The 16,071-nt window shown below is 32.4% G+C and overlaps 1 protein-coding gene across 3 annotated transcripts in view; it reads left to right on the forward strand.

Annotated features, from left to right (window-relative positions):
• KRAS (KRAS proto-oncogene, GTPase) overlaps positions 1-16,045 on the forward strand; it is a 45,443-nt gene extending 29,398 nt beyond the window's left edge. For 2 of the 3 annotated variants that reach the window (XM_044915444.1, XM_021690533.2), the window contains exon 5: positions 11,615-16,045. In XM_044915444.1, coding sequence (XP_044771379.1) covers positions 11,615-11,731 — 117 coding nt within the window. In that variant the 3' untranslated portion in view covers positions 11,732-16,045. Of the gene's footprint in view, positions 1-6,469; positions 6,586-6,866; positions 6,868-11,614 lie in introns of all 3 variants that reach the window. The other variant, XM_044915445.1, reaches the window with a different exon arrangement.
• Positions 16,046-16,071: the final 26 nt, after the last annotated feature.

Here is a 16,071-nt window from a genome sequence, read left to right on the forward strand (position 1 = left end):
ATTGAAATTCTCAGTTATTCATTTACTGTGTTGTTCTGACAAAAATTAATGCCATATTAACTCTGAATTTTGTTTCAAAAATTACCGTTTTTGAAAGTAATTTTTTCTCTAGGTAAAATAATTTCAGTTGACATTATTTAACCTATTTGTATGAAATGAGAGTTTAACATATAGGAAAAAATTCTAGAAAGGAATACATAATGATATGATGGAATATAATTTTCATATACTGAGAAATTGATCAATTTTATATTCCATACAAGTTGAACGTTTATTTTGGGCTTTGCCAGTAACATGTACCTGTGACCCAGAAAACCAATTTTGTGGAATTTAACTTCTGTAATGCTAGGAGGTAAGAAAATTGATGAACAACTCATTACATGTTTAAACTTATAAAAACAGGTGTTCTGTAACTTTCACTGAATTATAACGGATAAAAATTTTAAAGTAAACCATCATTCAGCTAGTGTATATGTCTGTTTCGCTAGTGGAAGATCATATGTACTGCTTCCTGATTGTACACATCTAATACACACTGAAGAAACAATGAATTCTATTTTAAGTCTTTTTTGGGGGGATTAAAAGCTGAATTTCTATAGTTTGATTATAGTACAAATATCTCATTCTAAAGCCTGATTTATAGGTTAAAGAAAGAAGTTGGTATATAGCACTTCTCACTTCACTTTAGAGGAATTAAGATTGCATTCAAATCCATTCCCAGGTCCCAGAGACTGGGAGAAGTTTGGTTTTTGTCTTCTTTTTACTAGTCTTCTCTAACCAGACTTCTTGATTTCCCTTATAGAGTGGTACTCAGAAAACATGATTATAATATTTATAACTTTTCTCCCAACATTTTTTTATGAAAATGTAAAATACAAGGAACGTTATTGAAAATACTTGTCAACATACTGCCTACTACTAAATCATACCATTACATTTTATTAACTTGCATTATTTGTAACTTTTAAAAGATACTTTTTAGACAACATTACTTAATATTTTAGTTTACATTTTATTTAAAAAAAAACTGATTTTGCCTCATGTGGTAAAAGGGGTTGCAAATAGAGCAGGGCTTCTTATATTTAACATACATATGAATGGAGTAGGCTTCTTACTCAAATCCACATTCTAATCAGTGGGTTCAGGTTGGGACCTGTGATCCTGCATTTTTAACAGGCTCTCAGGTGATGCTGATTTTGGTACATGGACCACACTTGGGGTAGAAAGACAACAGAAGACAGTAAAAAGGAGTTGTCTGTTATTCTGACAATGTTGCCCTCTACTTAAAGAGCCTAAAATAGCTGTGTCTTCTTTCTTGTTATATAGTTACTATCTAAGAAGTACAGTTTATTCTTAGTGTTTGACGTTAATGCTTTAATATACCACAGCATTCATGATAATCAGAAAATTACCTGGATTCCTTTTAAAGTAGATTTTGTAGCTTTTACACAGTTTTTTTGGGGGGAGGGAGGGTAGGGAATGTGAATGTAGTATATATGATATGGAAGTAGATTAATTTAAATTTGCTTTGTTGACATTTATGTAGATCATCTAAAATATAGAGTAATATAAAAGAATACTTGTAGTACTTTATTTCTTCTCATGCTCAGCTTTTCTTATATTTATAACCTACTTTATTTATATCTTTATATAATTTATGTTGCTAAACTATAACTTAGACATTTTAGTTTCTGATCTTTGATTTCTTTTTATTTCACGGACTTGTTGATTTGCCTTTCAAAAGTTTACTCATCTTTCTCTGTTGAAATTTATTTGATATTTGCATGCTTTTGGAAGACTTTAAAGAGCTATTCCAAGTAATTGTGGAGGTTACGATATATGTAAATTTCTATAAATTTTACATTTCCAGTTTTTGTGAAAATTTGAAGCCCTATTTTCTGCGGAGTATTTTGTTACTTATCTGCTATTACTTATTTGTTGTTTGAGCAAACTAAATATGCATACTCTTGTTGAATTTTAACAGCAGCTACTTGCTTCATACCCTAAGTTTCAGTCTTGAGCACGAACCTAAAACACAGAACTAAAAAGAATTATTTATATTCAGGTTGGTAGGAAAAAGACATTCATTTAGAAGGACCAGACAATAAGTGTTTTAAACTTTGGAGGCCATAAGTGATATCTGTTGCAGTTTTTTTTTTCTTATAACCCTTTAAAAATGCAAAAAAATCATTCTTAGCTTGTGGCCAGTACAAAAAATAGGCTGTGGCTACATTTGGCCTGCAGGCTGTAGTGTCCTGATCCCTGATTCTCTGGGGAACTGTACTGTTTGATTAGATGCTAGAAATTAGGTCAGACTTTAGACTTAAATTTTACAGGCTAACAGTAGTAATTTTAAAATAAAACAGATACTCTATGAAAGGGAAATAGGAGTTTTACTCTAGTATTTTTTAAGATAGGATTGCAGAATATATATATTATGAAATTACTTTGTAGTTTTAAAAAAGCCCATTATTTGGGTTAGAATATAATGAATTATATATTTTTTACAATATTTTAGTCCACATCTGAAAGGCCAGAGTAATTTTTATTTTCTGCTAGTATGCTTTATGTGGCCCCTGTGTTCCAAGTATATAAAGACTGCTACCTACTTCACATTTATCTGGGTAGTTTAGTAATTGCCAGATTTTTCTGGCCTCATTGGGCAGTGCACGCAGTGTTGGCAAAGGCTGTTGAAACCAAAACATTGACACCATGGTAATCAGCTGTGTGTTTTCCAGTCTGCTAAAATCAGAATTGGGGAGGGTTCAGGAAAGTGGATGACAGAAGCAGAATTCTTAGCGTATCTGCTACTCCTGATTCAGCTTTTTTACTTCCTGGAGGTCTCAATTTGAGCATAATGTGAAAATTAGCTTTACACATTTGAAAATGTTGAGTGATTAATTTCCTGGTTTTTGTTAATTTCTAGATACTTAAAATTGGTTGTTAGAAGACCTGTATTAAAGAAAGCTTTTGATCAAATTGTTTTGAAGCAAGCCAAATAAAAAATCTCCTTATGTATTTCTGTTTGTTAGTAATTGAGTTTGTGTACATGAGATAAATATTTTGAACTTTAGCCTTTTTATGAGTTAAAAATAAAACAGTAACTGAGCACCTGCTATGTGCACCATGCATAACCTCCCAAGTTAGTGGTATTGCTGCATTTCAGTAGTACCTGAGATGGACTATAGTTTGGCCACATTTCTTGAGAAATTCATCAATACAGAATTCTTTTTAAGAATACATCTAGTTTCTCCCATTCCTGTCCCCCAAGAAGGCTAGTAGTCTTGTATCTGTCTCTATTGAGGGTATTTGAAGTGTTATTTCCTTGAAAGTGTTTTCAAGAATTTTCCTTGATAATAGGCCACTCAACAGGAACTTTAGAATGAAATAATTTAGTGAAAACATTATAGGCACCAGAATATAGGATGATGCTATTTGTTGACAGTTTCTTTTCTGGTATGGAATGCTCTATTTCCTTAGTCTCACAAGTGTGTTTTCGGATAATAGCTGAGCTGAAATTATTGTCAAATCTCTTGATTTAAAAACAGTTTACACGTATGAACTTGTACACTTGTTCCTACATATTTTCAATTGTTCTGAAAGTTTAGTAAGTGATGTTTGAAAATGAACATATGTGGCAATAAGCCATATTCCCAGGAATAAATCATTGAGTGCCAGTTAAGAGCTTAGCAGCTAGCTCAGTGGGTATTGAAAAATCTGTTTCAGCTACACTTTGTCTTCAAAAATTACTTACACATTTTGGAGTATGAAACCAGTGTTCTTCGGTAGTGCCAGTGGCTTAAGGTGCACACAAGGATAAACAATGTTCTCTTGATGTCATATGACTTTTAAAGCATATTATCAAGAAATGAGAAATAATTTGTCTGAGAAAATATGGTAAATAGCTGATTCTTTAAAATCTGATATAATTTCCTCTTAGTAAAAATAAGAAATGACCAGAGTCACTCTGGAAGACTATTTCTCAGTGTTAATTATCTTAGCCACTCAGGTCCTAATGCTGAATTCTTGGTGGTGGGTAGTAATCGCTTCTTTTTAATTATTGGCCTCCAATTTTCTCTCTGCATTGCTGGAAACAAAAATCATATATTCTGTACTGGTGATGGGGATGCACACACTTAAAAAGTAGACATGTTCAAACTGATTTTAGTAATAAGTTACAATCAAAATTTGCTTCTGCTAAATTAGTGGAGGACCAAAACCCTGTCCTCTCCCCCCAGCATGTTTTACTACTTCTCTTACTGACCTTGTAACTTTTTTTTAAATAGCAATAACAGTTTACATTCTTAAAAAATATGAGCTTTTACCTGGTTTGTTTTGTGTGTGTGTGTGTGTGTGTGTGTACACATATAAGTATGTCTATATATATATATATATATATATATATTTAATTTCTTGCATTGATTTTTGAATTGAAAGAGAATTATTTATGAAAATATCTTAAATGCCAGCTCATACTTTACATTTTACATGTTTTACAGGAGTGATTTTAATGCCTTAAGTTACTTATCTTATGTAATGAGAATTTCTGATATATAATTTGTTAAGGACTTAAAAGTAAAAAATAAACCCTTTCCTCTTGAGAATGATAAATACAAAATACTAAAAGATTTGTATACATGCACAAGTGGCTATCTAATTTAAAGTACCAATGTATTTAATAATTTCAGAAAATGGCTGGAAATTTTTATTTTGTAGTTGACTTAGCTAGCTGGCTAGCTAGTTGAGTAAATTGATTCCATTAAAAAGGAGATGCAAATTTTCTTGGGCTATTATGATTTTTGTATTAGATAGCTGAATAGAAATATATCACTGGATGGTTATAAATAACTTGAGATGTACATTTTAATGTATAAACAACATATTTAAATGCCTATTAACTGAAACTTAATTTTATGAATTTTAAAGTTTTACTTCAAAGGTAAACTACTGAACTCTACTGAAGCAGTTCTTAGTATATTCTTGAGATTTATAAAAATTAATATACCCTAAGGAATTGAGGTGCCTTTTTTTCCCCTTAACTGTTAAAGGTAATGAATATGTGATAACTTCTGAATGGAAAAATTAAACCTTAGCTATTTTACTTCATTTAATACTTAAATGGTCAATTCTCTGTGCCTGATTGAATTTAAACCTACAAATCATATTTTTGATATATATATTAGCTTTCTAGGTACTGAGTCCATTTTGTCACATTTGGTTCATAGAAAGACTGATGTTACCAATCCCAGAGAGTTAAAATATTGCCAATCCCCATAGTAAGTAATTCATTTTAAAATACAAAAACAGATTAGGCTTAAAATTAAATGTGCAATAAAATATACCACCCTTTCTAAATACTTACATTTTCTTTTAGAAGCATAAACACAATTATTAATCTTTTAAATTAATCAGTACATGTAGATTAATATTTGTGTGCATTTATCTTTAGATGTAAGCTTCAACTTTTAGTGGTATGTTTTCTTAGACAAACTAGGAGCACAGTTAACTGAATACTATGTCCCCTTTAGCTACTGCTTGCTTTTCTGGACTGAAAAAGACATTAAAAACTTTGTTGATCTCCATATGGCCATATATGAGTGTGTCTGTTGTCATAACTTTCTTACTATGGCATTAAGCAGAAGTCCCTTTCTCCCTTTAGAGTATTTAAATTAGAATAGAAGGTATGAAGCCAGTATAATTGGATACTGTTCTAAAAATTATTTTTAAGAATACTTCTAATAAGGAAACAAAATGCATTGTTACTATTTTGTGTGTGTACTTTAAACAATTCATGGTGTTTTCATATTATGGTAAACAGCCTTCATGTAGCATTTTTATTTAAATAATGTAGCTATCCACCTGCAAAAGTCTCAGTTTCAGCTCCACTTGTGGACTCTAGAAATTGGCTGGACAGTGTTTTAATTGCAGATAGAACTCAAGATTCCAGTCTCTTGACCCAACTTTATTTTGAGGTATTTTTTGTGTGTGTGGTGTGTGTGTGTGTGTGTGTGTTTTAACTTTAAACATCCTGTTTGTACCATTTTTCTCCTCATTCCCCAGGTAGGGGAAGGTGGGAGAGATAGGGATGCTTGTTTTTCCTAAGTCAAATAATTTAAATCTAACTTCAGGTTAAGCTTTGATTAATTCCATGACTGGTGAACTAAAATGATTGCATTAATTGATACACAGATACTAATATATGTGCCTAGGTTTTTTATAATCTCCCCTAATTCTAATCAAAAACTTTTAGAATTCCAATTCCATTATAAAACAAAAATGATTTTAAAGAACAAACCAGGATTCAAGCCCATATTTTAAAACTGCATCCCCAGTTTTACTCAAACAATCTGATGTCTGTTTTAAAAAGAAATTCTCAAGTAAAGGTCATAATTTCAAACTTCTTACATAAGGCTGTCCCAATAAATTATTACCAATGAAACAGACTTTAAAGTTATGTTTTACAATGCAGAGAGTGGAGGATGCTTTTTATACATTGGTGAGAGAGATCCGACAATACAGATTGAAAAAAATCAACAAAGAAGAAAAGACTCCTGGCTGTGTGAAAATTAAAAAATGCATTGTAATGTAATCTGGTAAGTTCAGCATATTAATTTTGGCAGAAAGCAGATGTCTTTCAAAGGTAACAAAGTAGCAACCATGTTAGAACTACCTAGGTGTGGGATTCTGATTTGAAGTATTAAAAGATAAGAAATAGGTAGTTTGTTTCCATAATTAGTACATTTATTTTTAATATGCATATTAATTATAATTGATGCAGTTTTGATAGCTGTAGACTGCATTTGTCATCGGGTCTAGAAAGAAAAAAGAAAGGAAACTGCATAGAGAGTAAGGTTGAATGGTCCAAGGGTGGGGAAGGACCCACTCTTACAATGTATTCTTTCTTTTGGACATTCTGCAAGCAAATACTTATTCTGCCTGTGTTCTCTAACTCAGTGGCATCAGCATTTTTTTTACCCAAGTAAGAAACTTGGGAGTCTTGGGATGACTCTGACATCCCTCTTTTGCACTCTCATTTGGAGGCAACCACAAATTCCTTTGATGTTACATTTTGACTTTTATCACATCATTAGTTCAGGTTCCTATCATTTCTTGCTGGGACTGTTATATTCTGTTATTTGGCTTATCTGTTGCTGCCTTTATTCATAGTGCAACTGGAGAGATACACTTAAAAGAAATGTCATTCTCTTTTCTTTAAGTCCAGTCACTGACTTCCTGTTACCTATGGAATAAAATCTCAAACTTCATAGTATGTTATATAGTCTTTTAACGTCTTTCTACCCTTCTTCTAGCCTTTGGCTTTATCCCTAAAAATTCCTTGCCTGAAGTTTTTTTTTGTTGATTTTTTTTTTTTTTTTTTTTTTGTCCTTACTTGAACACCATGTTATTTCTTACCTTCCCTTGAGTCTTGGCTGTTGCTTTTGGTTGGAATGCCATTATCTTTATCCATAGTCTTACTAATTAGCTAACATTTTTGCATGGTTGTTTATTCTCCAAGAATCTTTCTTTATAGCCTTAGACTAGGCATAATGCCCTTCCTGTGTATTCCCAATATACTGTTCTTAACTGTTACATGCTTGCCATGTTAAATTGAAATAAGCTCTTTTATGTTTGATTCCTATACAGTAGAATCTTAGCCAGAACCATGTAGTTTCAATCTTTGCGTGATGATGGCCTAACAAGGTTCCTGGCACATAGTAGCTGCCCATTTGGATTTACTGAGTGGAATTTGTTTCCTTTTTTTTTTTTTTAGATTTATTTATTTATTTTAGAGAGCATGTGCATGTGCTTGGGCGTGTACGCAGTGGGGGAGAGGGAGAGAGAGACTCTACGCTGACATGGAGCCTAACACAGGGCTCCATCTCACGACCCTGAGATTATGACCTGAGCCCAAATCAAGAGTTGGACTCTTAACCAACTGAGCCACCCAGGTGCCCCAGTTTTCCTTTCTAAACCAATTACCAAATTTGGTCTTGCTCAGAAAAGATTTCACTCAGTAGTTTTTATTATGTGGATTTAAGGTCTGAAGTAATTAGTGTATCTCCCAAAAGCATAAAATGTACATCTGAATAGACTCAGTCCCAAAAGATAGATGCTATACTAATCTGCTAACCTCAGAAGAAATAAAGCATGACTGGCGTTAATTTTTATTGAAATTTATGAACTCTTAATATTTTTTGAGTATCATTGTATAGAACAATATCTTAATTTAGAAGTTCTGATAAAATTTAACATTGCAATGTAATTGAGAAGTTAAACTTTTTTTTTTTTTTTTAAAGATTTTATTTATTTGAGAGAGATAATGAGACAGAGAGAGAGCATGAGATGGGGGAGGGTCAGAGGGAGAAGCAGACCCCCTGCTGAGCAGGGAGCCTGATGCAGGACTCGATCCCGGGACTCCAGGATCATGACCTGAGCCAAAGGCAGTCGCTTAACCAACTGAGCCACCCAGGCGCCCGAGAAGTTAAACTTTTTAAATAACAGTAGCCACGACCAGATTTAGGTGGTGGGTTTTTATTTTCTCCTCCTATTGTCTTACTAGAGGTGATTTTTAAAGTACAATAAAATAAGTTTTACAGTTTAACTTTTATTTAAAACAAAGGTGGAAGCACATCATTTTCTGATTTCTTATTTGTGACTATGTAGTGTGAATGTCAATTGGTGGGCATGATGAATTAAATCCTTGTTTCTTCAGTGGGCATGGAAAGCATTTAAATAAAATGTACTTGGTAATACTTAAAGTTTTAAATAAAAATAGTTTTATAAAATTAAATTGACAGAAATATATACAAATTAGATTTTCTTAGTCCTAAAATGGTTGGGTTTGAGCAAAATTACTGGGATAATATTTTTGTCTTTTATATATTATGAAAATGACTAATTCCCATATGGAAAAAAGGAATTCAGTGCCCTTTTTTCTACTGATTATAACCTATCCCTAATCTTTGGAATTATTTAATTTTAATATGTTACATAAAAAAAGTTTAATATTAAGAAAGAATGCAATATTAACCTAAAGTATCTGTCAGAATCTTTGAAGAAGGTAATGTTAACAATTCTGTTTTCATTGTCTCCTAAATACTTGTGTCGTTTTCACCTTAGAATGTATCTTCTCTATATCCATATCACGGTTTTTCATTTTATCTGCTTCACCATTTTAGTATCGTTTACATTTTCCTTCATTATAAAAGCAGTTGAAGTGGAGTAGACTACATAAGCTTGTGTGTGTGATCAAAGGGAATTTGTGAAGGGTGGGGGAGTTGGACTAGATCCTCTTTTAAGATTCCATACCATTCTAAGGATTTATGATTATAAATCAGTTGGGTTGGTGAGCTGTAAAATAATTCTTTATTATATCATTGGAAGTTTTTGCTTTTTATGTGTTAAAAGTGTTAGCATGAAGGTTAATATAATTAAGCCTTGATTGTATTGCTGAAAAATTATATTTTATCACTTTTCCTCTCTCCTTTGGGTAAAGAAAAAGCATATGTGTGTCAGTAATGAATGATATCAGAAAGTGGAGAACATCAGTTGAGTGTAGTTTGAGTGTTTTATTGGGGACTTTTTTCACTAGACTTCACACAAAAACTCTGGTTTTTATCCAGAACTATTTATTTATTTATTTACATATTAAAAGATTTATTTTTTTCAAGATTTATTTATTTTAGAGAGAGAGAATGGGGAGAAGGGGCAGTGGGAGAGAGAGAGAGAGAAATCCTCAAGCAGACTCCCTGCTGAGAGGAGAACTCGATGTGGGACTCGATCCCAGGACCCTGAGATCATGGCCTGAGCCGAAATCAAGAGTTGGATGCTTAACCGACTGAGCCACCCAGGTGCCCCTTAGAGAGAGAGAGAGAGAGAGAGAGGGAGCGGGGGGTGTGGGGGAAGGGCAGAGGCAGAGGAAGAGAGAGAATCTCAAGCATACTCTGCGCTCAGGGCGGAGCCCATGGTGGGGCTTGATCTTGCGACCCCCACATCATGACCTGAACCAGAATCAAGAGTCTGTTGCTTAACCAACTGAGCCACCCAGGCACCCCTACAACTCTTTATTTAAACCTGAGCAAGCCTGTCATTCCTGCTCTGTGTTTCTTTAAAAATAGTGATAATATTTTTCTGATTTTTAGATCTGTTGTGAAATTAGTTAAATGTAACTTGAATGAAAATGCCCTGAATTAATGTTATTATTTTGAAATATTAATTGTAAAAGATCTTAGTAGTGTAGTAAAGGAGAAATCATATCACTGTTAAGTTTTTAAATTTTAAATTATGTTCAAGATAATATAACTTAATGAGTGCATTTATATGAATATTCAACAGAAGTGGTTAAGATGAGTAAAAACCCAATTTTCATTGTTCTTAAAGTAGCTTGATTTATACAACTTTATTTGCTGGGTACTTGTTCTTAGGACTCCCTCTAGTGTCTCTGTTTGAAAGCATCATTAGGTTAACAGGCTTAAAAATAATTACTATTTCCGTTGAACAGATTTTAAAATACATAGAGGATCATACTTTTTGAATTTTTTTTTGTTTTCTTCAGTTTTTTATTTTGCTGTTATATTTAACTTGCTTTTTAATGGGGTCATGACAGGAATTGACTTCTGTAGTCTTGTATAATTTCAGTATTGCAGGGTTAAAATCTGTTCTGCTACCACTTTCAGAGTCCCATTTTCTACCTTATGAATTATTAGGATAAAAATTATTCTGACTTGAAATCACTTTCAGCCATTACTTACTTATACACCTTGCTTTGATCAGGAATAGATGTATCAAAATGACCAAATGAAAATTTCTTTGAAGATACAGCAATTTGGCTTATTATGGCAAACTTTTGAATACATAATGTATTTAACAGAAACTAAAACAATAATAAATAAAAGAGAGTCTACTCCAGATTGGTAACTACACCACCATTTAAATGATTTAGCTCATTTCTCTACAAATCTGAAGTATTACATTTTTCGAACTATTGTGTCTTATCTTTGGAATCAACTTTAAGTTTCTATATGTTAAGTATTGAATTGAAACTATGCCTTAATATATATTATTTGAAAGCTGAAAGGATATTTGAGTATTTACTTCCTGGGGATTATTTAAATCTAATGGATTTAAGTAAGTATTGAACCCAGAGCTCAAATATTGTTACTGAATATTTATGAAAATAATATATACTTGCATGGCTTATATCTAATATCTAGAAACTCTGGGATAATTAAATGTAAATGTATATTCACACACAGAAAAACACACAAGTGCATTTGGATTTTGGTGACAAAGTATGCCAATATGGAAAAATGAGTAGCAAAGTTAAGTTCTGGGAAAAAGTTATTTGTTCAGTTTATATAAGATTGTGTACATTGATTTTCTTTGCCTTTTGTGAAAGTTAGTGTTCCTATTTATGATATTGATGAAATATTCATGAAGAAGACAGTATAAGAATAGAAGTCTGATACATATATTCAGTTGCCTAAAGAAAAATGTAAAGTGTCCTTACTCTTTATCAGTATTAGTGTTTCCAGTAGTTATATATCCTTTCTGTTATCTGTATACCTCAATCCATTATATATACTCACATTTTAATATTTGTTATGTGTTTCAGGGTGTTGACGATGCCTTCTATACATTAGTTCGAGAAATTCGAAAACATAAAGAAAAGATGAGCAAAGATGGTAAAAAGAAGAAAAAGAAGTCAAAGACAAAGTGTATAATTATGTAAATACAATTTGTACTTTTTTCTTAAGGCATACTTAAGTAAAAGTAATTTTTGTATATTACACTAAATTATTAGCATTTGTTTTAGCATTACCTAATTTTCTGCTCCATCTGAACTGTTAAGCTTTTATCTTGAATGCTTATTTTAAAATGACAGTGGAAACTTTTTTTCCTCTAAGTGCCAGTATTCCCTGAGTTTTGGTTTTTGAACTAGCAATGCCTGTGAAAAAGAAACTGAATACCTGAGATTTCGGTCTCGGGGTTTTTGGTGCATGCAGTTGATTACTTCCTATTTTTCTTAACCAATTGTGAACTTTGATGTGAAACAAATTAATGAAGCTTTCGAATCATCCCTATTCTGTGTTTTATCTAGTCACATACATGGATTAATTACTAATTATAACTTCAGTTGAGATTTCATGATTGGTTTTACTGAAACATTGAGGGAACATGAATTTATGGGCTTCTTGTAGATTCATCTTGTAGGTATAATGTCCTATAGTTTCAGTCACCCTTAATGAATGTAAAGTTACACTGTTCACAAGGTTTTCTCCATCTTTCACTATTTGTCATAGTCACGCTCCCAAAAATATTATATTTTTTCTATAAAAAGGGAAAAAATGGAAAAAAAATACAAGGCAATGGGAAATATTAAAAGGCATTTACTTTCCATATTAGATAAATTCCTATAATACTCTGAATAGCTTTTCCTGTAAAGGCAGACCCAGTATGTAATGAGGATTATAGCAACCATTTTGGGGCTATATTTACATGCTACTAAATTTTTGTATTAATTGAAAAAATTTTAACATGTATAAAAAATTCCCATAGGAATTAAATACAGTCTCCCTGTGTCAGATTGCTCTTTCTTAGCATAACTTTAAATCTTTTCTTGATCTTTGGTCTTAGAAAATAGTTTTAATTCTGGTAGTGACGTTAAAGATTATTTGGGCCAGTTAGCTTTAGTAGATGTTAAAGAGACCAAGGTTGCAAGGCCAGGCCTTGTGTAAACCTTTGAGCTTCATTAAGAGTTTCATAGTATGGACTGGCATCCCTGTGGTCTCCCTGTTGTCATGAATTGGGTGGTCAGAAGTGGGGACGAGGAGAGTTTGGATAAGATGCATCCTCACTATGTGGTGGTCCTGCTGACAGATCAGGAACATCACTTTTGTTTAAAAAAAAAAAAAAAACCAATAGAACTTTTTAAAAACATTTCAATTAAGATTTTGGGGTAGGGGTGGCAAGACTTTAATTTTTTTAAAAAAACAATGAAGTGAAAAAGTTTCAAAATCTTTAGTATTGGCTAGTTCTCAACACTGGCTAAAGTAACATTTCATACACACTTTGCAAGTGTGGTCCATATTTAAGAATGTCTAATGCTTAAATAATAAATTAATAACAATGATTCTTTCAGTGCATTTAAAATGTATTTTTAAATATCTGAAGTGAGATGGTGTGTTGAGGTGAAAATATCACTGGACCAGGAGGAAGGTGACTTAGATTCTAGTTACATGTCTTTTACAATTTCAGTTTTGGGCAAATCACTTACTGTCCATTTCTTCATGTTAAAAGGAGTCATCTCAGAGGCTTAGCTAGCATTACAACTATGTGATTTACATTCAGTTTACATAAGGATATACCTGTTTGTCAATCTCAGCACAGTCTGTAACTTTTTACCTGTGTTATCTTCAGCGCCAGTCTTAGACAAAGTTGTGCAAGAGGTGAAGTTTATTTTTGAGTATCTGTTCTCCAGTAGCAGTACTCCCCTCCCATAGTAGTGTCATCTTGCCTGCCTACCCTTCTACATGCCACATGACTTTCTTTTCTTCTAATTCCCCTAACCTCAAGATTTATTGCTGCTTTGGGTATCTCCATGAAGGCTTCCCATCAAGTCACATTGTTCAGGCTCAACTTAATCTGACAGATTACTGTAATAGGATCTGACCTAATAGCTAATTTTCAGGTGGTAGCTAGAGCAATTTAATTTTGATCCTTTGAACATCATCTCTTTGCTACCTGGTCGACTAGTGGCTAAGTAGGAAAAGTAGGATTTTTCATACCTGCTAAGAATAGACCCTATCCAGTAGAAGAATTTAATAAATTTATATTAATAAATACTGAAAGATTCCTTAGATAATCTAAAACTAGGACTAGACCTGGTAACAGTGATACATTCCATTATTTTAGTAAGTAAAATCTTCTTACAATGAAAAATACTTTAAAATTTAATTCATAGAGCTTACTTTTTAGCAGAATTCATTTATCCAGCAAGTATTTGAGTGCCTATTGGATGCCAGGTACTGCACAAGGCAGTGGGGATCCTACAGTATCCCCAACAAGGGACATAATTCCTATCCTTAAGTAGTGCTGATATTTTAGAGTGGTCTGTAATCTTAGTGAGGCATTTGGCACATGACCCAGAAATAAGATAATGCATATTTTAGTTTTGCAAAGAAGGGATATGGTCTCTAAGGTTTCTTCCAGTTCTAAAATAATTGTTTCACTCGGATTCCAATAAAGCTGTTTAATCAAGCTACTTTATGTAGATCACTTTACTTCATTATTTTAAGGGAGTAAACGTGACTGTATTTTTTATTTGGGATAATTATGTGACTTTATTGGGACAATTGTAGTACACATTAAATCGTATGTCAGATGATAACATTAAAATTCCCAAGTGCGTAATATTCTAGTTGGTCTCTTTGTATCATAATTAAAATAGACTTAAATATTGAATTCAAAAACAGTTTTATTTATCTGGGTATGAATAAACAGATGCCTGAACTAATTCACAGAAAAGGAAACTTCTGTGTAAAATTCAGTCCAATTTCTGAAATGCTATGCTAAACTACAGGTTTATGGAACATTATCTAGATAGGGTGTTAAGACTTTATATAGTACTTCCTCTTGTTTCTACACAAGAGAAAGAAATGGCCATACTTCAGGAATTGCAGTGCATAACTGAGGGATTTTTAGGACTCTTGAATTTTTTGATGTAGCTGGGCAACTTTTTTTAGGCAGTGGTAATCATCCTTTATTATGTGAATTTTGAATGGTTTGACAAAAGGTTTGTTTTTGTAGAGATTTTAAAAGGGGAGCGATAATCCCAGAAAGAAATGTTATGTAATTATTACGGCCTTAAAGATAAAAATCCTTGGAGTTGAAAAAATTGCTAAATTACCTAGTCTTAGACATTAACATGTTTGTGGAAGAACATAGCAGAAGTATGTAGTATAATTTGAGTGAATATTACCAATTAGGAATTCTAGGCTCTATTTTAACTGAGTCACACTGCATAGGAATTTAGAACCTAACTTACAGGTTATCAAAATCTTTGCCACCATTGCACAATTTTGTCCTAATATATATAGAAACTTTTGTGAGGCATGTTCGGTTGCAGTTTGCACAAGTTCATCTCATTTGTGTTCCAGTGATTTTTTTCTTCTAACCGTTTTTTTCAAAACAATAAATACACATTGTTTTTTTGGTAGGCAATAAAAACTGTCATTTCCATTGTCAAAAAGTAATTTCTTGATAACTGTATTAATGGTTTTTAAAAAACCATCAGTTACTTTAAAACTGAATTTATATTTAATAACTTCTGTATTAGTGTTGGGTAGCATGAAATCTGCATTGAGAAATTGAACAGCATACAACTGGTAGCTGTAAATTCCTTCAGAAAATGAAAATTATTTCTTCCTAAAGATATATTTACATCAGTTCTTGAAGAATAGTCATAACTAGATTAATAACTGTTTTAGTTTAATAGTTTTAAGTGCCTGTTTGGGATGATGATAGGCAATTTAGATGAATTTAGGAAAAAAACAAAGTTCTAACTTACAGAAATGTCCATTACAGAGCGTCGCCCTCCCCATAGAGCTAAATGGGTTATGTAATGTTTTATCCAAAAGTTTCCAATTCCACTGTCTTGTGTTTTCATGTTGAAAATACTTTTGCATTTTTCCTTTGAGTGCCAATTTCTTACTAGTACTATTTCTTAATGTAACATGTTTACCTGGAATGTATTTTAACTATTTTTGTATAGTGTAAACTGAAACATGCACATTTTGTACATTGTGCTTTTTTTTGTGGGACATATGCAGTGTGATCCAGTTGTTTGCCATCATTTGGTTGCGCTGACCTAGGAATGTTGGTCATATCAAACATTAAATTTAAAAATGACCACTCTTTTAATTAAAATTAACTTTTAAATGTTTATAGGAGTATGTGCTGTGAAGTGATCTGAAATTTGTAATATTTTTGTCATGAACTGTACTGCTCCTAATTATTGTAATGTAATAAAAATAGTTATGGTGACTCTGGTAGTGTGTACTTCTTGAAATT

Source organism: Neomonachus schauinslandi, chromosome 5, assembly GCF_002201575.2.
Source record: "Neomonachus schauinslandi chromosome 5, ASM220157v2, whole genome shotgun sequence".
Taxonomy (NCBI): domain Eukaryota; kingdom Metazoa; phylum Chordata; class Mammalia; order Carnivora; family Phocidae; genus Neomonachus; species Neomonachus schauinslandi.